Below are 21,772 nucleotides of genomic sequence, written 5' to 3'. Positions count from 1 at the left end.
TTACTGATGTCCGCTCCCAGCGACCTGTGAGGAGACACGTGCCCAGGGCACTGCAGTGAGGGGAGTGGGGGTCGGCCAGAGCCTGTGTCTGCAGACCCTCGAGAACCGAAACCCTGGGAAGGCGAGTGTGCGCACCATCGCTTCGGCTGTTTGCAGCGGGCCCTGCAGCCTGGGACCGTGCCTGGCACACAGCGCGTGCTGAAGAAGTACTGAATCAATGTTCTCCCTCACCTGTTGTCTGTACAGGACTCCTTCCACACCACTTTTTTTTTTTTAATGGTTTTTATTTATTTATTTGACAGACAGAGATCACAAGTAGGCAGAGAGGCAGGCAGAGAGAGAGGGGGAAGCAGGCTCCCTGCTGAGCAGAGAGCCCGATGCGGGACTCGATCCCAGGACCCCGAGATCACGACCTGAGCCGAAGGCAGAGGCTCAACCCACTGAGCCCCCCAGACTCCCCAACATATCACTTTCTACTGTTCCTGGCCTACCCACCCAGTACCTGGCCCGTCATCGGGCTCTGCTTGCTTTTCGTGGCTCGGGACCATCCACCTACTGTGGTTCCTAGTGCTCACTTGGCACTCGGTGCTTGTTGGCGGGAAGTGCGCAGATGCCTAGCGCCTGGCAGGCCCAGAGCCAGACCGGGTCAGCCAGCTCAGCTGACTCTGGCCGAGGGAGCCACCAAGGACTGAACACTGGGAACTCCTACAATTGGTGGGGTGACACCCCACACCCACAGTGAGGATGCTGAGGCCGCCTCACCAGGGGGACAGGGCCAGGCCCTGCAACGTGTGGAGCATGGCCACGTGGCCAGGCAGTGCAGCGATGGAGGCAGGGAGGAAGGCGCCCTCGGCTCCTACAAAAGACCAGAGTTCCACCTGCACAAGACTCAACAGTGAAGTCCCAGGGGGCATTCTGATGCTGAAGGGCCAAACAAGAGTAAGCAGCATCCACTATAGAGGCCAAGCTGTGATCTTCCTACTACACCACACCGTCCCCTAAAGACAGCACCCCAGGCTCTCAAGATATAAGCAAGACTCAGGGAGTCTCACTCAGTGGAGTATCTGACTCTTGATTGATCGCAAGGTCATGAGTTTGATCCCCAGTGGGTGAATTGGATTAAAAAAAAAAGATACAAACAAGACTCAAAAGTAAAAGAATAAACTGGAAAAGTATCTGTCCACATATGACAGAAGACATGTTTCCTTAATATGCAAAAAGCTGCTGCAATTCAAGAAAATGACAAATATTCACAATAGAAAAATGGGGGTGCCTGGGTGGTTCAGTCGGTTAAAGCTTCTGTCTTCGGCTCAGGTCACGATCCTGGGGTCCTGGGATCGAGCCCTGCGTTGGGCTCTCTAGCCGGCTTCCCCCTCTCTCTCTGCCTGCCTGCCTGTCTGTCAAATAAAAATAAAAATATTTTAAAAAATGGACAAAAGATTTGACAGATGAATCACAGAATAAGATGAGAAGAAGGCCCGGCTTCACTAACAAACAAAAAATACAAGTTAAAACAGCACCATTCCAGGGCACCTAAAGTGGTTCATTCAGTGAAGCATCTGCCTTTGGCTCAGGACATGATCTCAGGGTGCTGGAATGGAGCCGTGTCGGGCCCCCTGCTGGACGGCAGGCCTGCTTCTCCCTGTCTCTCTGCTCTCTCCACGCCACCCACCCTGAAGGAGCCATCCAGGTGCTCCCCCATTTTTCATAAAAACAAAAGCCTCCTCAAAAAGCAAAACAAAACAAAAGGCCCACAAGACTTATTTACTTATTTTAGAGAGAGAGCAAGAGCACAAGACGGGCAGGAGAGGGGCAGAATCCCAAGCTGACGTGGGGCTCCATCTCACGACCAGAGATCATACCTGAGCTGAAGTGCTTCACCGACAGCACCACGCGGGCGTCCCAAGGCCCAGGTGTTCGCAGGAGAACGTAACTTCACAGAAACCACCCTGGGCAGGCGCTCGAGTCATTCCAAGAGCTTGGAGGGCAGAGGCGGGAAAGGGTGCTCTTCTGTTGAGGATTTTTCCTTTTCAACTAAGAGCACAACTTTTTTTTTTTTATAACCTAAAGAAAGACACCATCACAGAGAACGTGGCGGTACAGCTCCCTACGCATACACAGCATGTGGGACAGGAGAAGAGCCCCCGTGCGTGCCCATCTGCTCTGGGCCCGGCTCGGCGGAGTGAAGGAAAAGACTATAGAACCGAAAACAGCTGAGGTTTTCCTCCTAAATTACAGCAGTTTCAAGCAAGTGGACATGGATGTTAATTTTAACCCCCTTTTTCTTTTTAAGATTTTATTTATTTATTCGACAGAGAGAGATCACCAGTAGACAGAGAGGCAGGCAGAGAGAGAGGAGGAAGCAGGCTCCCCGCTGAGCAGAGAGCCCGATGCGGGGCTCGATCCCAGGACCCTGAGATCATGACCTGAGCCGAAGGCAGAGGCTTAACCCACTGAGCCCCCCAGGCGCCCTTAACCAACTGTAGATATTTAACAAAGCAACTATATGGTACAGATTCAAAAGCAACTCGTCCCGGGAGAGGCACCGTCCGCATACCTTCTCTCCAGATTGAGAAATACTGTACGATAACTTTAAGATAATCAACAAAGGAAAGGCAGCTCGGGAAGGTTACAGAAGAACCCCAATGTCACATGAAAAAGAAGAAAAACATCGGGCTCCTTGCTCGACAGGGAGCCTGCTTCTGCCTCTGCCTGCCTTTCTGTCTGCCTGGGCTCGCTCTCTCTCCCTCTGTCTCTGACAAATAAATAAAATACTTAAAAAACATTAAAAAAAGAAAAATAAACTATAAACTGAGAAAAAATATTTGCAATTCCTATCAGAGCAAGCCGGATCGGAAAACAAGCCAAGAGGTGAACGGGCCTGGGGGCCACTGGTGGGCGGCTGCTGCCCGAGCGCCCCTGCTGGACACTGTGGGTATTGCTAGCAACACCTAGGCACCCACTTTGGGAATCTGACCCCCAAATACACCTGCAACCTCCAAATGACTGCCTGACCCCCCGCCCACTTCTCCAAGGGGCAATGGCCACATACAGAGCCCAGCCTGCCGGTGGGATTCCACCCAGGGCAGAGAGAGAAAGGAAAATTGTGCCCGTCCCGGGGTTGGTTTTCCAATTAACCACCCGCACAGGTGAAGGCCAACCACAGCTGCGGTCCCCGCTCAGGGGTGACTCAGCGGAGGTCTTGGTGGATGGACTCCAGTTCCTCGCCCAGAGAGGACGGAGGCCTTCTTTTCTCGTTGCTCTGTGGCATCAGGGGCCGCTCCCTTGAGGCGGCGTCGGGAGCGCCTCTCTTGGGAGTTCTGCCGGGAGCTGGAATCCTAAGGCTGGGATTCCTGCTGCCCTGGGCGAAGTCAGGGTCTGGCCGCCGGCCAGCAGCGCCTCACAGGGAGACTTCCTCACCTCAGGAACCGGCTGGGCCGGCACTCCGCTTCCCAGGCTCAGAGGGGACGCCCGCTGAGGCTCCCTCTGTGCTCCTGTCACACAGCAGACTCACGTAAGGGACCTAGGTCAGCTCCGGCGGACGCAGACACGAGGGACTTGCCACGGAGGGCACTGTGGGCCACAGCAGTCAGTCCTCAGCCTGAGGTCAGGGAGTACGGTGGACCGAGCGGTTGGGCCCTGGCACCTGTCGGCTTACGGGCCCAGCTGCCCAAGGCTTCCGTCCTGCCTGGCTTCACCAGCCGGCACGTCTAGCTTACCGAACGAACACCCACGGCTCTGAGCCGAGTGACGGGGAGAAGGTACTCGGGGAAGCGGCTTGGTCACACCGGACACACCGTGTGTTGAGAACCCACCAACAGGGCCCTAGAGCACAGGTCCCCCTCCCACCCTCTCCCCAGCGGGTGCCTGGCCTCTTCCCGGAGCTCCGTGCACCTGGAAAGGCCCTTCACTCCGGTGGCACGATGCCAGAAGGGGGACAGGGCAAGTAGGTGATGAAGGCCAAGTGACGTCTAAGGGTGCACGGGTGCTTCTTTCCCGCACGCCAGAGGCTGGAGCACAGGGACCCCCACCCTGCACTCATCCAGAAGACCTGTGAAGACCACACGCAGGGCCTGGCTACCTACCACGGCCCGGGCCGAGTCCAGCTCCTCGGCGGCACAAGCCACAGGGAACGGAGGCCGTCCCCCAGAGGCAGCCCCACCCCGTTCCCTCTGTGGGGCTGCCAGGGACAAGGCTCCTAAACTGCATTTTGGGGCACCTGGGGGGCTCAGTGGGTTAAGCCGCTGCCTTCGGCTCAGGTCATGGTCTCAGGGTCCTGGGATCGAGCCCCGCATCGGGCTCTCTGCTCAGCGGGGAGCCTACTTCCCCTCTCTCTGCCTGCTTGTGATCTCCGTCTGTCAATAAATAAAATCTCTAAACTGCATTTCGTGTGTGCAAAGTGGCCGGCCCCCCTATCATGTTTGATGAAAGCCACTGGGATTTGGTTCCGGGATTCCAGTGGCCCAACTGTCGGCACTCATGGTTGCTGGAGACCCGCAGAGCCGGGGGATCCAAACCAGCAGCTCCCAGAGCGGCTCTTCCCAGCAGGCCCTGCTCCGGCCCCATCTCCGCACCCCACGTGGGCAGAAAGCAAGCTGTGGTTTCAAAAGAACCTGGGTGCTGCGCTACCACAGGGGATCCAGGTCAGGTCCTGCTTGTCCCGCCCCCAGCCTCCCCCGGGCGTGGGCCTGGAAGCTACCCCAGCTCTGCCCAGCCCCCACGCAGGCACAGTAGCCTGAAGACGGGCTCGGGGCGGCCCAGCCCCAGCTGTGAGCACCGGGTGCAGACAGGCCCAGAAGACCTGGCCCCCGGTCCCGAAACACTCCAGTAAGTGGGAACTGCTCTGTTCAACGGTTCCTGTGACACGCGCACGGGAGAGGGGCGCGAGTGACCCAGTCGACAGTCCTGAAGCACAGAAGATGCCACTCCGTGTCTGGGCTGCCACGCAAGGATGCGATCACCCCCGCCGGGTCCAGGCCGCAAGGACACAGGCTACCACGTTCTGGCCCCCAAGCCCTCCCAGAAGGCCGCCACCACACGCAGACCGCAGGCACGCGAGTGGCCAAGGACATTTTATTTCTTCTTTTCAACATCCTGTTCCGCTGCTTCCTTGGCCCTTTTCGCCCGGATGCCGAAGAGCCGGGCGTTGGCACGGGCCATGCGAAGACTGGCGAACGCCTTGAAGTTCTTCTCCTCCTCCGTGATGACTCTGGCCTTCTCCTTCTTGTAGACCTGAACGGAACGGGCCGCTGTCAAGGCCTTGGGCGGCATCTCCCGTCCGCAGACACCCGGAGGAGCTGGCTCTGCCTGCCCACTGCTCAAAGGCCACACGCGGCCACCAAGGGACATCACAAGGAGCCTCCCTGGGGTCACCCCAAACACAAGGCAGCAACCACCTCGGGGGTGTGCATTTGTGGGCCCAGTTCTCCTGCCAGAGGAACCTCAAGAGCCCAGTCGTCTGCAGGATCCCGGTGTCCAGAGAGTGACCCGTGGCCGGCCCTTCCAGCAGTGGAAGGTGCGTGTGACCAGCAAGTCCCCAGGGGACAGGGCAAGGCCGCCCATCAAAGCGCCCAGCGGCTAAGAATGCAGACGCTCCTCCCGGAGTTCCAGGGCTCTTGCCCCCATACCGCACACCGCACGGGGCCCAGCGGGCGCCCTCCGACCCCAGCCCGTCCGGCCAGGGCACCGGCCCGCCCCGCACACCCCCGCTTACGTTCCGGATGGGCATGACGGGGCCGGTCAGCTGCGTGGCCAGCTTGAGTTCTTCAGCCTGTTGGTAAGGAAGCGGGAGTCGCCGGGGCTCAGCGCGGGCGCCCAGGGCTGGAGCTCACAGCCCCGCGCGTCCCCGCCCCGCCCCCGGGCCGCCCCCGCGCGTCCCCGGCCGCACTCACCGAGCTGTCGCCCTTCCGGGGCGCGGCCGGCCGGCGCGGGAACAGCAGCAGCCGCGAGCGGTACTCCTTCAGCCGCTGCACGTTGGCCTGCAGCGACTCCGTGGACTTGTTCCGCCGCCGCGGGTCCACCGAGATGCCGATGGTGCGCGCCACGCGCTTGTGGATGCCGGCGGCCTGCGGCGCGGACGCGCGTGAGCCCCGCCGCGCCGCCCCGCAACCCCGCCCCGCCGCCCCGCCCCGCAGCCGTCAGACGGAAAAGGGTTCGAGCGCGGTGTCATCACGGAGCGCAGCGATTCCGGAGACGGTCATCACGGGCTGCGCGCCCCGCCCGCCCCCGCCCCGCCCCGCGCGCCCGCACTCACCCGCAGCTCCTCCAGGCTGAAGCCCCTGCCGGCGCGCACTCGGGTGTGGTACCGCACGGTGGGGCAGCGCACGATGGGCCGGATGGGCCCGGACGCGGGCCGCGGGGCGATGCGGCGGGCCTTGGCCTGGCGGGCCTTGCGTCTGCGCGCACAGAGCGGTCGGGTCGCGCGCGGGGAGCCCGGGAGGGCGCGGGCTGACCCCCGGCCCCGCCCCGGCCCCAGCGCCCCGCGGCCCCCCGGCCCCGCACCGGCCCCAGAGCCCCCCGGCCCCGCCCCGGCCCCAGCGCCCCGCGGCCCCCCGGCCCCGCCCCGGCCCCAGCGCCCCCCGGCCCCGCACCGGCCCCAGCGCCCCGCGGCCCCCCGGCCCCGCACCGGCCCCGCACCGGCCCCGCCCCCGCCCCGCGGCTCACCTGCGGATCTTCCGCGCCGGCTGGTTGAACCACGTGGCCACGCGCCGCTGCCAGTCCTTGTGGAAGTGCGGCTTCAGGATCATGCCGTTCCGGCTGGGCGCCATGGCTGCGGTCTACGGGCCTGCGGGCGCGGGGAGCGAGTCAGGGCCCGGGCCACGGCCCTCTCCCGTCTGCCGCGCGGGCCCGGAGCCCCTCTGCGGCCGCGCCCGGAGCAGCCCCACCCCGATGGCCGCGGATGGCAGCGGATGCGGCCCGAGGCCGCCAAGGGCGCCGCGAGCCCGCGCACCCACCTCCTGCGAGGGCGAACAGCCGGCGGAAAAGAGCCGGCGCCGCAAAGCACGCCGGGATGGTGCCGGGCTCCGCCAATCAGAAGCGCCGAGGCCTTCCGGCCAGTCAGAGCCGGGGATCGCGGAAGTGACGCGCGCGCTCCTCACCGCCCTCCGGCCCCGCCCCGGCCCCGCCCCCTGCCCCGCCCGGACTCCCGAGGGGCGCGCGCGCGGGCGGGGCCGAGCGGGGCGTCCCGAGGCCGTGGCCCGGGCGGAAGGCGGCCGCGCAGCCATCCCGGAGCCCCCGCGGGACCCCGGCGCCGAGCCTCCCCCCGGGACGACCGTCCGCCGTCGATCCCGGAGCGGCCTCCGCGCCCCGGTGTCGGCGAGGTCGGCTGCGAGGCACCGCGGGGCCGCAGGGCGGGGGCGGGGCGGGGAGCCGCGCGCGGAGCGCCCGTGAGGTCGAGTCTGCGGCCGCCTCGGCCCGGCCGGTGACAGGGCAGGGGACGTGGCTGTGGAGGTGGCGCGGGTTCGGGTCTGCGCTGCGCCCCGGGGCACCTGCGGGATCGCGCCTCTTCTGCGCAGTGGGGGCGGGGCGGGGGCCCGGCTGTGCTTCCGCGGGGGGCGGACGGCACGGGGCGGCATCCCGCGGCCTCCCGTCACTTCTTGGTGCGGCCCCGGGGCTCGGACCCGCGCTCTGTGCGCCGCCGCGGCCCTGACGCCGGGGACACGTTCGTGGAAGGCCCCTTGCCTTGTGCCGCGTTTTCTGGACCGTCCTCTGCCCCGCGCGGCCCGCACCTCCCGTCTGCCCCGTGCCCGGGACCCTTGCTCTGAAACCGCAGACACATCCCGGTGCCGACCGCCACCCCTGCGGTTCCGCGGCCCGACCCCCGGCTCCACCGCAGCGCCGGCCGCTCGCCGTGAGGATGTGGCCCTGGCGCGCTGGCTGCGGGACAGAGTCACCGCCCAGACCAACGTGGTGTGACAAAGCGAAGCTGGAGCTGAAGAGTCTTGGTCTGCGGTGCACACCAGGCCCGACGCAGACTCCGGCGACCCATTCTTGAGTGCGCCACAGCTCACCGCCTTTTAAAAGGGTGCAGAACAGTGGGGGAAACTGCTTCTGATGTGAAATCCGTTTGGGGACAGGCTCGGCGTTCTGCTTGGGAGACAGAAGGAACATTGTCAACCACGGAGCAGGAGTCCTTCTGATCCAAAGACTTAGCTGGCTCAAGTGTTTTAAAAATCAGCCGTGGGGGCGCCTGGGTCGCTCAGTGGGTTAAGCCTCTGCCTTCGGCTCAGGTCATGATCTCAGGGTCCTGGGATCGAGTCCCGCATCGGGCTCTCTGCTCAGCGGGGAGCCTGCTTCCTCCTCTCTCTGCCTGCCTCTCTGCCTACCTGTGATCTCTGTCAAATAAATAAAATCTTAAAAAAAAAAAAAGTTCTATTTAAAATACCTGCATGACAACAGGCCTTAACTGGGCTCATTATGATAATTTTGCAATAGGGATAAAGCTGGTACACCTGAAACTAAGTATCCCTTACACCAAAACAAAAAGTAAGCTTTGAGTAAGCATGACGGCACATACGTGTTTGTTGGGGAGTGTGTATTACAGGAGAGATTTAAGAGCACACGTTGTCTCGATACTTTTCAGTCTCCTGAAGATGATTGTGTTCAATATCCCTGTTCACGCCTGGGGGCTCAGTTGTTAAGTGTCTGCCTTGGCCCAGACCATGATTCCAGGGTCCTGGGACTGAGCCCTGCATCAGGCTCCCTGCTCTGCAGGAAGCCTGCTTCTCCCTCTCACACTCCCCCTGCCCCTGCTTGTGTTCCCTTTCCTTTTCTCTGTCAAATAAATAAATAAAATCTTAAATTGAGAAAAAAAAAAAAAAAAGCATGTCTTTCTCAGAGCGTCCAGCCGGCCCAGTCAGAACATGTGACTTGATGTCCGGGTCGCTGAGCTCAGGCCGCACGTGCTTGTAGAGATTTCTACCAAACAAAAACGTGCCTTTCTCAGTGCCTTCCAGAAGCTGTAGTCAGGCCGTGTTACATGTGCTGTGCTGGGGGGCGGGCAGAGGGCCAGGGCTGCCCTCCCGTGTTGGCTCTCACTGCTCCAGGGACGCGCGGGCAGCTGGAGAAGGCTCCTTACGGGGGGGTGAGAGGACTCGGCAGCCTGAGTCCGTGAGGAGGGAGTGGGGGAGGCCTGACTGGTGCTCTTGAGCACCCTGAGGGCCTGGAGGTGGCGTCCCTGAGGACCAGTACGAAGGTCTGCCAACAGCTGGCTTCTGGCAGTCAGCACAGGGAGACTCCCTCACACCCGTGAGACCGGGGGTGCAGGCTGCACTGGTCTCCACCAGGGCGGGGGGCCGCTTTTCACGCTGTTCCGATTCCGAAGTGCCTTCCGGGACCACCTTGATGGTCAAGTGCAGGGGATGTGCTTGGCCACAGCCACGTTCGGGTATGGAGGGTGCCACCCTGGGCCGAGGAGACCGGAGCCTTCCTAACCACATGCCCATCTATAGGAGTTTGGGGAACTGGGGTCAAGGTGAGAGGGCCCGGTCAGAGCTGCCCTCCCTCAGGTGTGACCCGTACCCGCGCACATGCTGCCGTTTCCGCGGGGCCCCGACGGCGGGGTGATTCTGACAGGAAGTGCCTACCACCCGCGGCTCCCAGTGCCACTGCAGGGAAGGCAGGAGCACAGACAGCAGCAGGTGCGAGCACCTGAGTGCGGGCTCACTCCGCTGGGGACAAGGAACCAAGTGCACCCCGCTGCTGCCCCCGACTTGTGAGGGGGTGTCCTGGGCCTCTACCCCGGATTCCTACAAAAGGGGCTCAACGAGTTATCACGTGGCTGAGATTATAGACTGAAACACAGGACCTTTTGTTGGCTTATAGCTGGTCATGTGGTGCAAAGACGGACTCTCTACCCACAGAACATACTAGAAAGTACCGCAGCGATTGCAGGGTGTTCTTCCTTGCACACCAGCACGTGCGGTGGCCAGACCAGCGAGGACGGCAGCAGGCGGCAGTGTTCTAAGGTGGCGGAGCGCAGTGCCCGACCCTGAAGCCGACCCTGTGCGTGCATGAGCACCAGGACAGCCGCCAGCTCCGAGGGGCTCTCACCGCAGACTGTTAGCACGCTGATGAAGTCAGCGGAGCTGAAGACACAGCCCCTGCACGAACCGCAGGCAGAAACAGGCCGCCAGGGGCCCGGGTCTAACCAGCACCCAGAGAACGACAGCGTCAGAAACCTGGAGCTTGAGATCCACGTGCGCACCTGCCCCCAGCACCTCCCGTGGGGGAAAGGACAGAGAAACAAAGCTAGATCGTCTGCAGAGACATTTACTAGTCACGGGCAGGGACACCAATAAATAGATCACAAAGGCCATTCAGAGAGCAGTGAGGCTGTGCGGAGGCGTCCGTCTCCCTGGGTCTCAAAAGGCGGGAAGGCCGGGTCCCCAGAGGCACAGTCAAGGAGGTGGGGGCTGCCGCGGGGCCTCCTCCTCCCCTGGGTCTTGCTTCTCCGTGTCGGCCTCACTCCACCTCTGAGGCGCGATCATCTTCTTGGGCCCGTGAGGGGGCGGGCCGATGAGGGCCTCGATGTCCTCATAGTTGATCACTTCCTTCTCCAGCAGGGCGTTCGCCAGCTAAGGGAACAAACAGGGCAGTGTGTGAGCCCCAGACAAGGACACACAAGGGCCTTTTGAGAGCAGAGCACCCCGGAGGGAGGGCTGTCGGCGAGCAGGACGCCCGGGCAGGCCACTTTCCCAGGGAAGCAGTCAGCAGGCAGCTCCGGCGAAGAAACCCTCCCTGTCTGCACCCTGGAGATGGTGTCCCAGCTGCCAGCCTCATTAATTTTTCTGCTTCCCTTCCAAATCTGTTTCCTGGGGCAACTTCAACTTCCTTTAGCAAACACGGTATGTGTATCTGCACGTGGGGAGTGAGGGGAGGCTGGACCGTGGGGGGCAGGCGCTGCTGTGGGCAGGCAGCCTCCACCTCTCCAGATGCGGTTGCGGAGAACACGTTGGAGGAGCTGGTGTGCCCCGCACTGGCAACCTGTCGCTGACCGCCCCGTCGCAGCCTCGAGGAGCGACGCCCAGGGCCCTCAGACAGGCGCAGCCGCTTCCTCCACCGGGCAGGTCTGGCGTGATGCTCAGCCCTGGACCCCACCAACAGGACAGAGGCAGGACATCCTGGGACCCTGGGACCTTGTCAGCAGCAGATTCGGGCTCAGTCCCTGCACTGCTAAGCGCCCCCCACACCCCCCGGGAGGCAGGGGCTGCTGGTCTGGGAGCAGCCCCCCAAGGACGCAACATGCATGAGACCATGACCTGAGCCGCAATCAGGAGTCAGACGCTTAACCGACGGGGCCACTGCCAGGCGAACCTGAGCATGCGGTTCCTATCTCAGGGCCGAGAGTTCGAGCCTCCTGTTTGGCAGCAATTTCTTAAAAAATAAAAGAAATTGAAAATTCCAGGAAGCACCTAAAGAGCTGGGGGAGAGTCAGCGAGGCCAACTACACACTAACCTGAACCCTGAGCGGAACCCTGAACCCTGACGTCTGCGGCACCGTGTCCTCTGCCTGCCGAGAAGGGGCGGGCGTCACGTGCTCACAGTGCGGGCTAAGGAGGCGGTGCGAGAAATGGGAGTGCGGCTGGGTCCGGGTGGTGCGCAGGGATAGGTCCTCTGCGGCTCCCTGTGCCGGGAGGGTTCCGCGAGGAGCAGGGAGTGAGGACAACCCCGGCGCCCGAGTCTCACCGCCTGCAGCTTATCCAGGTTCTCCTGCAGCACCTGTTCCGTGTGCCTGTAGGCCTTTGCCACCAGCAGCTTTGCTTCCTGCCAACGCAAGACGACAGCCGTGTAACGCACAGGGTGGCCAACCTCAGTCCAGATGTCCCGCGTGGCCCATCCTGGCGCTGGAGTTCACATGAAGCTGCGGGGACAGGAACACAGCTTTTCTCTCGCTGTGGCCAAGAGAGCGTGGCTGCCCCCAGCCCATCCCCTGGGACTGCTCCTGCAGAAGATGCCTGTCTCCAGCTCTGTCCTCCAGGCCCGCAGCCACCTCCCACGTGCACCAGGCCGCACGCTGCCCTGGCCCAGCCTCCCACAGAGCACGCAGTGTGTCCACTGGGGCATCTGTTCCTTCTCTTTCCTGGTCTCAGATCACCAACAGTTTTCAGCAAAAGCCACCCAAGTCCTCACCTGAGAACACTCGGCAAGCGAGTGATCCAGTACTACTTGACTGGTTCGTCTTCGATGTGGGCCACACAGCAGCGCGCTCTGCTCGGTGTGGCAGAGGGCACAGCACCAGCCCCCGAGAGGGGCCCGCCCCCAACCCACCGCGGCGCACCCCAACCAAAGCTGAGCTCGCTGTGCAGACTCACATGGTCCATCATTTCCTGCAGGCCACGACTGAACGGACGCCGGCCGATGCCTGTGAGGCCCTCCTGCGCCTCGGGGAAGGACACGGGCCCGATGCTCGGCGCCATCCCAAACTGCCTCACCATGGAGTAGGCGATGCGCGTGACCTTCCTCAGGTCGTCCTGAGCCCCTGCAGCGGAGGGTCCGGACAGAGGTTCTCTCCGGGCACTGCCAAGTCAGGGCACACAGGGCACCCTGGCACAGGTCCCAGGAGAAGCTTGTATCTCGTCACAGCTCCTCAGAAGTCTTACACTTCTGAGTTCCTGCTGGGGTACACATGTGGGTGCACTTTTCTGGCAGTTCTCCAGCCCACGTCCTGCTCTGCACTGGCCTGGCTGTCTACCCTGAGCCCCAGGGTCACGGCAACAAGCGAGGAACGGCTCTACCTCCTCTCTGGACGTCCCGGTGAAGCAGCAGCCTGCGAAGGCCGACTGGGCCTGTCCCACCATTCCAGTCCCTCCCCCAGATCCACACCCCCACCCCCGCCAGGCGGAAGCGCAGCAGGTATGAAAGCACTTTGAGGACTCAGAACCAGCTTCTCACCGGAAGTGACCTTGTTGAAGGAGATGTTCTCGGACGCACGGCCGCCCAAGGCCATGCACATGCGCTCAAACAGCTGCTCCTTGGTGAAGAGGTGCTGGTCTCTCGGCAGCATTTGAGCGAAGCCCAGCGTCGCGTTAGTCCGTGGCGCGATGGAGACCTGCGGAACGTCACACAGCCGAGTAAGCGGGCAGGATCCGGACTTTAAAGATGAAGGTGTGGAAACGTAGGACAGATCTTTAATGGGAGGGTTTCAAAGCAGTTGAAGCAAATCTGTACTGGCCCCATTTTACAGCAAAGGAGGACCCTGTCCCCGAAGGACAACGGCACAACAGGAGGCTGGGCTGTGCCTTGCGCGCGCACCCGAAGTAAAGCACACTGGCGCGGACGGGGCCGCTGTGGGTGCACCGCTGTGGGTGCACGTCCTGCACCAGTCCTCGCAGGCGCGGCTTGGGAACGGACACCGACCAGGGACGAGGGAGACTAGCCCTGCCGCTCTGACTCTGGGCAGCCCGACGGCAGGTGCACACACGGGGCGGGCGGGGGGGGGGGTCTCCCAGGGCCTGGGGCGTCCGAGGAGGAAATGGAAACCCGACACTGAAGCAAACTGCTTCAGGAAACCGCTGTAAGGGACGGCCCGACCGGGAGCTGGGCTTCATGACCTGCCCTGGCGGAGGAGCCGGCCTGCCTCGGGAGGGGGGTTTCTCATTGTGACAGACAGTACCCTTTAGACATCACACAAAGTGAAAATTCTGAGAACAAGGAATTTTAAATAACATTACTTCATTCGGAATTTTTCTGCATTGATTTTTATTTTCGTTTTTGAGATACTGCATTCAGACATTTGCCTTGAACCCTGCCTTCCTCACCCTCGGCCTGACCCGGGGCACCTTAGCGATGGCAGCAGCCCCCAGGTCACCAGACACCAGGTCACCCACTGCTGACTGTGTAAGAGGAATTGGCCTGGTCGACAGGGTGTCGTCAGACGCAACCAGACCGTCCACGTGGCTGCCGCGAACCCTTCTGAGAAGAAGCCCGGTAGCGATAAAGTGCCGGGCTTGCGATGCCGCGTCCCACTGCCGTTGCTGGGGAGCTGTGGTGCTCCTGGCACCACGGGACCACAGCATGGGGGCGGCCCCCGTCTGGGCTGCAGCCCGCCTGTGCGGAGGGCGCTGTGCAACCTGCACGCAGAACCTGAGGAAGCTGTTTCTGCTGGTAGCAGCAGATACAAATAAATTTTCATCAAGTTCACAAAATGCCTCCAAGAGTGGTGTTTTTTTTAATGTGAACCAAACTCACTTATTTTTAAGGTGAGCAATCACAAGGTCAACACTTTTGGTAAATACGGCAATTCTTAATTCCAAGAGGAACTGTGTAGATGGCACAGCCAGACCCCAGCTGATCACATGACGACAACACGCTAGAGACCAGACCAGAGCCCACTTTGGATCTCCCGCCCTTTGCTGCTGGGGGTGAGGGGTCCCACACCATCCATTCCTGCTGTGCTCACGTCCAGCTCACAGCGCACTTTCTCTTCAAGCCACAACACGCAATGCTTCCACAGTCAGCTTTGTTCACGGGCCCGCTGGGCTCGCGGCCCCCAGCCCCGACGCAGACGCCCTACCTTCATGACGGCCTCAGTGTGCTCCAGCAGCCAGCCGACCAGGGCGTGGCCCGACTCGTGGAACGCAACCACCTTCTGTTCTTCCTTTGACAAGATCTGGCTCTTTTTGGCAGTCCCTGAAACAGTGTGGGATCCGAGTCTGGGCACGGGGTCCCGGGCAGGTGAGCCAGGCACGCCCGTTGCCCTCACAGAGCTCTACCCCTCGCCATCAAAGCAGCGTCGTCCTGGAGGTTCACCTCCTGCACCTCCGCCCCGGGCTGGCACCCAGATGTTGCTCATGGAAGATGCCAGAGGGTCCTGTTTGTTTCTGCTTCTGTGAGTGCCGGGGTGACAGGTGCCTACCCTCAGGGGCCCACAGGGCACTGGGCCGCTGTGATTAGTGGGATCCCCACCGAGGTCCAGGAGTCGAAGCGGCTCTTCCCCTGGACCCTGAAGCTGCTGCCCCTTGCTAGCTGGCCATCTCCCATGTGCCTTGTCTCTGTAGTCCATGAACCCCAGAGCCCGTCACCTTAAGCACCCCGGGTTCTTCACACCTCCAGCGTTCCCGATTTACGCAGCCCAGATCAGCTCTGGGTCTGGCTGTGTGCTCCTAGGGCCTTCCCCCTCCGTTTACGGCAAGGCTGGGTCTGAGCATCCTAACGGGAGGCAGAGCCCCCGATGGTGGCCACTGGAACCCACGTGCTGTAGCTTGGGCAGGCCACACCTGTGCGGTCAGTATGTCTGTCTCTCTCACTTTGACAGTGTGAGATCCATTTCCACAGAAAACTAAGTGTCTTAGGTGAAGGTGAAGCCACGTCTATAGTAAGCAGCGGCCACTTGTGTACCTCTGTCCACACAGGTTCCTGAGCTGCAGCCTGGACACCTGGTGGCGTCTGTACCAGACTTCAGCTCAGCCAGAGTGACAGGGACGAGCCTGTTGTAGGGACAGCTTGTGCCGGAACACTCCCCACCCACGTGCAAGGCCGGCGCGTCTTATACTTGTCTGGTAATGGATCGTTTCCCTCTTTAAAAAACTTCCAGTGTCTTGAACAACCTCTCAAGGACAAGACACACAGGGCTGTGGACACTTCAGGAGACTCTTGGTTTCCGTCCCACTCTCCTGACGGAAGCCCAGGGACCCCACTTTGAGTAGCAACAGTTAGGGTCTCCCAGAAGGCCCCCCCACCCCGCCCCGCTGCCAAGACCCCTCGTGTCGCTGCCCTGAGCAGAGACGGGCCAGGCAGCAAAGCACAGCTCTCGGGAGACCTGCGGCCCCGCAACACGGACAGGGCCTGTGAGGCCCACGCCGAGGCACCGTCGACGGCAGAGGGGCTGAGTGCCGCTCACGCGTGGGTGTGTGACACCCTGTGTCTCTGCTGGAAGAGGTTTCTGCTCTTGGGCGTATTCCTGGTATTTCAAACGAGAACCCGACTTAGGACACTGCCCCCACTGCTCTCTCGTCCGGCAGCGCTTCGCTGAGCCCTTCCGTCACGAGTCAGCCTGACCCGCGCCGCACCCACCTGCCCCCCGCCGTCCGGGTGCTTGCTCTCATACCCGCAATGACCCGCTCCACAGCGCACTCGAAGTTCAGGGTGTGGACAGACGCGTGCCCTTCCCGTGCGGCGTGCAACGCGGCCTCGTTACAGACGTTGGCGATGTCGGCACCTGTCCGCACAGCAGCGTCAGCAGAGGGCAGGGGAGGGGGGCGTGGGCGGGAGGCGGGCAGCAGGCAGGCGGCGCTTCCGACCTGTGCTGAAGCCACGCGTGCCTCTAGCAGACCAGGGCACCTCCGCCCTGTGCTGCCCCCTTTCTGCCCCCGCCAGGCTCCTTCCTGCTCAAGTCCCACCAGCAGCTTTGCACCACCTGCGGTTTCCTTCTCCCTGGGAACTCACAGCCCAGTACCCATGAGATTCTCGTTAAGGGCCTTAAAGGAAAATCCAAAAGGAAGAAATTATAATAAAAGGGATTTTGTTGCTATTACCCTTTAAAACGAGAGCCGTAGAGAAAATACCCTGATTTGTGATGCGTCTCCGCTCAGTGAGAAGACGGTTGAGGCGGGCCGTGGTGCGCTCGGGCAGCCACGAGGCCGTGAACGGCATCGCCTGGCAGGGAGCAGTGGGCACGCACAGCCCGAGTGTGGAAAGGCCCTCAAGGGCCGGTGGGCAGAGGCCTGCGGGCAGAAGGGCCCGGAGCAACCCCCGTGTAGGCACTACTGGCGTGGGAAAAGCCAAGTGCCAGGCAGCACTTTTCTCCTCTGCCGGCTCTCTGCGCACGACCTCACTCCCGCCCAGGCTGTGCTACCTGCAGGGCCCCGGGCAGGGGTGCGCACCCCCCAGACAGCAGGGAACAGCGTCCATACCGCTGAACCCCGGCGTGAGCTCTGCCAGACGCTGCGAGTAAAAGCTGCTGGCCTGGGTCAGCTTCAGGCTCTTCAGGTGCTGCTCAAAAATCTCCCGCCTTTCCTGCAGAGAAAGGAGCCAAGCGTGGGCTCGCCCCTGCCCGCAGACAGCAGCCACGGGCGTCAGATCACCGCTGCGGCCTGCAGGCAGGACACCGGCAGACCGCAAGCAGCACTGCAGACGGAAGGCGGGAGGGACAACGAAGCGCCTCACGCACGTGAGGTTCGCTCTGTAGGACACCTGGTTCCCACACACTCGGAACCTCCCAGACCCCCGAGTCACAGCAGTGGGGAGCTGCCCCCAGCACAGCATCAGGGGAGCCTCACTCAGCCCAAGTGTCGGTCCCGGGACTCCCGGCTGCGGCGCGGGAATGCACACCGTTCCGCCCGCGCTCCGAACCCTCTCCCTACCGAGCACCGCTTGCTGGTCGCTGCTGCCCTGGGGCACCGAGGAGCTGGTGGGGCCCAGGACAAGGACTCGGAGGCTTCCCAAGGATTGTGCTACAAAACTCAGCCACAGTGTTGAGGGGTAAAGAGAAAAACCGGGGGTGCGCCAAATGAGCTGCAGAGCCACGGCAGGATATAGGTAAGCCAAAGACAGTCGGACAGACAAGAGCCAGCCCCCGGCCACACTGACCTGCAGTGTGGGAAGGTCGATGAAGATGTGTCGATCCAGCCGGCCAGGCCTCAGCAGAGCGTTGTCCAAAACGTCAGCCCGGTTGGTAGAGGCCAGGACAATGACATGGTCGGTGGTGCCCATTCCTGGAGGGATAGACAGCTGTTGGGGTACAGCTCCCCCTCCAGGACACGAGTGGGACGGACCTCCCACTGGGGCCCGTGAGAATGAGGACGTGGACCGACCCAGGATCAGGGTCCCCACGACAGCAAGAATTTGCCTGTCTTCCCCAGGCTGCCAGCCCAGAGGCAGAACCACAGATGGGGGCCTGCACAGCCATCGATGGTGTCCGGGGGGATCGTGTTTCTCCTCGGTAACTGCCCAGCAGACCCGGGGAACGAGGGGCACCGTGTCCACGCTCCTTTGGTGCAAAGCCATGGGCCAGAGCAGACATTTCTCAACACTGGTCTGTGGCCTGGGTTTGGAGGCTCCGGGTTTCTCAGAAGGTTTAAAAGCAAGGGCTGAGATCACCACTGGTGGCCCAGGTCTTCGTGAGAACTGACACAGGCCCTTGTCTGAGCAAGGCCGCACCCGCAGAAAGGCATCCGAGCCAAGGCTGGGTGATCTGGGCCTGAGCAGACATCCAAGGGTCTTCCGTGTATGCTCAGCACACGTTACAGTGCGACGCTGGCCTTCCTGTTGTTGTAGATAATTATGTCCAGAGCACGTAAGACCGAGAGCACGTGAGATCCCGAACTTCAGACTGGTTTTAAAATCACCGGCCGGGGGAGGAGACTGCAGCAGGGGGTGTGGATGGCAAGGGTCTGGCCTGCGCCGTGGAGGTTCCCTGCACAGCTCTCCCTGTGCTTCTGTATGTGTGACAAGGTCCAGAATACAAAGTTTAAAAAATAAAAGACTTCAGGGGTACCTGACTGGCTCGGTTGATGGAATGGGGGACTCCTGATCTCAGGGTCTTGAATTCAAAGCCCCACTTGGGTGTGGAACCCACTGAATTAAACAAACCAACCTGCCATGATCTTTTGCTAATGAAAAAAGTCCACAATAAGCAGACACACAAGTACAACCTGAAACTACCTGTGAAGCGCCGAGTGGAATTTAAAAGACGTTTTAGAGAACTAGGGTCCTGAGAGCGTGAGGCACCACCACCTCCCAGCAGACCGCCGCTAACTCCACCCCAGGACCCCACGACGGCAAGAGGGGCCTGGCTGAGCGCACGGGCCAGGGGCTGGCCACCTCACAAGGATCTGACACCTGAGTCAGCGAGAAGCACCGGGACCCACAAACCACAACCCACGCCCTCGCAACGCTCCTGCGTGTGCGCATTCTCGCTGGAGTCCCCGAAGGTGGGACACGAGGGGTCCAGCCCACTCTTGTGTCGAGCAGAGAGCGGATAACCCTAACCTCCCAAATGAGCCGGAAGCCAACGCAGGCACCACCCAGCAGCTCCACTGGCCTGCCCTGTGGTTTCAGGACGTCGCTGTGACACAGGTAACAGGAGGCTGACTGGACGGAGGGCCCCGGGACAGACATGGCTTCGTTTCTCGGACAAGGAGGGAAGCCAGAGCTCTCCTCTGGGGACTCGCTGGGACTCCCTACTCCGACTTCCGCAATGTCCTCCTCGCACAGGCCGAGGCTGTGAACGTGGAATTCTGAGTCACAGGTGCGAAAACAAGACAAGAGTGCCTGCTCGTCCCTGACCATCTCGCGTGAATGCGCCGTCCAGCAGGGAGCCGTGATCCAGTCGTGTGTGGACAGTTTGTCCTTCCCTGGCTTCACGGTAACCGTGACACCGAAACCCCGCGTTCCCAGACCGCTCGCACGGGCGGACGTGTGGGCCGCTGCAGTCTTCGGGGCCCACAAGCACAGTGCCGGTCTGCGTGCGCACAGCTCGGAACCAGGGCACGGGAGCGCTCGTGCTGGGTCGGATGGGAGCCGCGGCCTTGTCTCCCAGAGAGGCTGCCACAGGGGACGCTCCCATGGGCAGTGTGTCTGCTCACGTCTCCCCGGCTGCTTGATTTAAATCAGGGTCACCGAGGTTCCCGCGAGGACCCGGGTCTGACCTCTCCCCGCCCTCCCCGGCATCCAGTGCTGCTGCCCTGCTTCCCCTGAGTCTCCTGTGAGGCGCGTGTTCCTAGGAAAAACTCAGCAAGATCTTTTGGGAGATGGGGACAAGCTTGTTCTAGAAATTCTAGGAGAGCCAAGCACACCCGCTCCCACAGCTACAGCCGAGGAACAGACGTCAGGAGCCCGCCCGCCTTCCTCCCAGACTGCTGCAGGGGGAGGCCGCTGCCCATGGGAGGCGGACGCACCGGGTTGGGGCCCCGCTGCTGCCAGGTCCAGCCAAGCACTGGCAGAGGCACAAAGGCCATTCAGTGGAGGATGCAACAGCCTCTTCAGCAAATGGAGAACCGGACCCCCCCACGGAGAAAAAGGAGCCATGGCCACACCCTCGCATCTGGCCCAGCGTGACGTCAGACACCTCGTGGATGAAGACGGAAGGCCGGGTGGATGGGAGCGAGGGCCTCCTGCTGACCCCGAGGGAGGCCGGAGCTCATGCCCCACAGGCTCTCGCGAACGCAGAGGCTCAGAGCCCTCCTGCTGTTCAACATATAGCAAGGAGACTGTCCCCCTCTGAGGGACCTGGTGGGACCCCAGCACTCAGCACACGTGCCCTTGCCATGTGACCTGGCTGTCCCGTAGCACAGCCTCGTCCTGACATGGTGAGGTTTTCCCACGACGTGCACAGTGTCCACTCCGTGCCCTGCACGTCAATGAAGCGGTGCTGCCCTTCCCCGAGGACTAAGAGAGACGCCTCGGATGCCGCTGAAGGGCTGAGAATGGCCGGCTGTGTCTGCACACAGAGGCACCTGTTCACTGCCAGTCCAGCCCAACAAGGGCCTTCAGTCAGTGGGTCGGGGTTCTGGGCGGAAGCGCCCCATTCACGGTGGCACAGAGAGCCTAGGCTCAGGGAAAGATGCCATTTAGTAAACGCTTCCTGGGGGGCTCGGTCTTCAAGTGCCAACAGCCCGAGGAAGCGGATCTGCTCGTCCCATGTGCTACGTCTCTGGGCGGAAGCCTCCTTGAGTGCCTTCAGGTCAGGTGGACTGTAGTGAAACACACAGAGCGCAGGTGAGGTCACAAGCCAGGACGTCAAAGCTCCAGAGCCTGGAGAAACAGGGGCCAGTGGGCACCCCACAGCACAGCACCTCCCAGTCCAGAAGCGCGCCTGCAAGCCGTGCAGGGCTGCTGTCTGCAGGAGCCCAAGGGCAACACGAGCTAGAGGAAGCGTGAAGACTTGCGACAGCCTGCTCTCGCCCGTCCCCTCGCCAGCGCAGACGCTGGCCGTCCTTCCAAAGAGACAATCGGGAGCCGTCACTAACATCTGGTACTTCTGGGGCGACTGGGTGGCTCAGTCATTATGCGTCTGCTTTCAGCTCAGGCCCTGATTCCGGGGTCCTGGGATGGAGCCCCGCATCGGGCTCTCTGCTCGACGGGGAGCCTGCTTCCCCCTCTCTCTCTGCCTGCCTCTCTGCCTACTTGTGATTTCTCTGTCAAATAAATAAATAAAATCTTAAAAAAAAAAAAATCCAGTACTTCTGAGAGCAGAGGCTCATCAAACACACAGTCCTGGGTCTCTGCAGACGGGACTGACCTCAGTTTCGGGTGCCCGCAGGCCGAGGTGTGAGACCTTGGGACCAGAACCTGAGGGGATCTTCCAATCCTGGCAGGACTCGGACCATGTCCAGAACCCCACTAAGTAGAGGTGGCTAAGCATGAAGGGGTCATGAAAACCCATTCAAACGAAAAGCACCAAGTGTGGTCTCGGCGATGGGAGACTGCGGGGGGTAACTCCAAGACCATGAGCAGCCCACAGCCTGCCCCCGGAAGGCGCTCCTGGAGGCCCCTCTGTGCCGGCACCCCGACAGCGGCATTCAGAACCGGGACCTCGCTCTGCACATGGTCCCGAGGACGTGGAGCCCGTGGAAGCTTCCCTCCCCAGAAGCTGCCCTTGTGCACGGTCCCTGAGCAAGGTCTGAGGGGGGCTCCGATGTACCCCGTTCTGCAGATAACCCGACCACACAGCCTCTTCGGCACACTGGCTACACACAGCACTTGGCTTTTCCGCCCATGGAGCTTGCCGAGTTCCCAACACGCATGACAGTGTTGGCCAGGCCGAGCGTGTGTGGAGAGGCCTTGCCCTGCCGCTGGCCGGCCCTGCAGAGCAGCACCCAGGCGTGGTCTGGGG

The 21,772-nt window shown here is 61.7% G+C and overlaps 2 protein-coding genes and 1 non-coding gene across 5 annotated transcripts in view; all 3 read right to left on the bottom strand.

Moving 5' to 3' along the window:
• Positions 1 to 5,059: 5,059 nt before the first annotated feature.
• RPL13 (ribosomal protein L13) lies at positions 5,060 to 7,064 on the bottom strand. Its single transcript, XM_045076468.1, has 6 exons — positions 6,954 to 7,064; positions 6,664 to 6,784; positions 6,254 to 6,395; positions 5,892 to 6,065; positions 5,714 to 5,770; positions 5,060 to 5,232 (listed from the first exon to the last, which is right to left on the bottom strand). The coding sequence occupies exons 2-6, from the start codon at positions 6,765 to 6,767 to the stop codon at positions 5,074 to 5,076; spliced, it is 636 nt and encodes a 211-aa protein (XP_044932403.1). The 5' UTR covers positions 6,768 to 6,784; positions 6,954 to 7,064; the 3' UTR covers positions 5,060 to 5,073.
• On the bottom strand, positions 6,118 to 6,202 carry LOC123391091. Its single transcript, XR_006605716.1, has one exon. It is a non-coding gene; the product is annotated as a small nucleolar RNA MBII-202 (small nucleolar RNA).
• Positions 7,065 to 10,253: 3,189 nt separating the features above from the next.
• SPG7 (SPG7 matrix AAA peptidase subunit, paraplegin) overlaps positions 10,254 to 21,772 on the bottom strand; it is a 28,748-nt gene continuing 17,229 nt past the window's right edge. For 2 of the 3 annotated variants that reach the window (XM_045076467.1, XM_013056866.2), the window contains 8 exons: positions 17,527 to 17,651; positions 16,851 to 16,953; positions 16,046 to 16,156; positions 14,513 to 14,628; positions 12,892 to 13,048; positions 12,312 to 12,478; positions 11,686 to 11,763; positions 10,254 to 10,574 (listed from right to left, as the gene is read on the bottom strand). In XM_045076467.1, coding sequence (XP_044932402.1) covers positions 10,398 to 10,574; positions 11,686 to 11,763; positions 12,312 to 12,478; positions 12,892 to 13,048; positions 14,513 to 14,628; positions 16,046 to 16,156; positions 16,851 to 16,953; positions 17,527 to 17,651 — 1,034 coding nt within the window. In that variant the 3' untranslated portion in view covers positions 10,254 to 10,397. Of the gene's footprint in view, positions 10,575 to 11,685; positions 11,861 to 12,311; positions 12,479 to 12,891; positions 13,049 to 14,512; positions 14,629 to 16,045; positions 16,157 to 16,850; positions 16,954 to 17,526; positions 17,652 to 21,772 lie in introns of those variants that run through there. The other variant, XM_045076466.1, reaches the window with a different exon arrangement.

This window comes from Mustela putorius, unplaced genomic scaffold, assembly GCF_011764305.1.
Source record: "Mustela putorius furo isolate JIRA1106 unplaced genomic scaffold, ASM1176430v1.1 tig00000174_pilon_pilon_pilon, whole genome shotgun sequence".
NCBI lineage: Eukaryota > Metazoa > Chordata > Mammalia > Carnivora > Mustelidae > Mustela > Mustela putorius.
This window is presented reverse-complemented; position numbering and strand designations above follow the sequence as displayed.

Coding starts and splice junctions, on each gene's coding strand:
- RPL13 (XM_045076468.1), bottom strand. CDS start 6,767: ATGGCGCCCAGCCGGAACGGCATGATCCTGAAGCCGCACTTCCACAAG. Junction 6,066..6,253: donor TCAGCCTGGAGGAGCTGCGG/GTGAGTGCGGGC, acceptor TCCGCGCCGCAG/GCCGCCGGCATCCACAAGCG. Junction 5,771..5,891: donor CCCGGAAGGGCGACAGCTCG/GTGAGTGCGGCC, acceptor CCTTACCAACAG/GCTGAAGAACTCAAGCTGGC.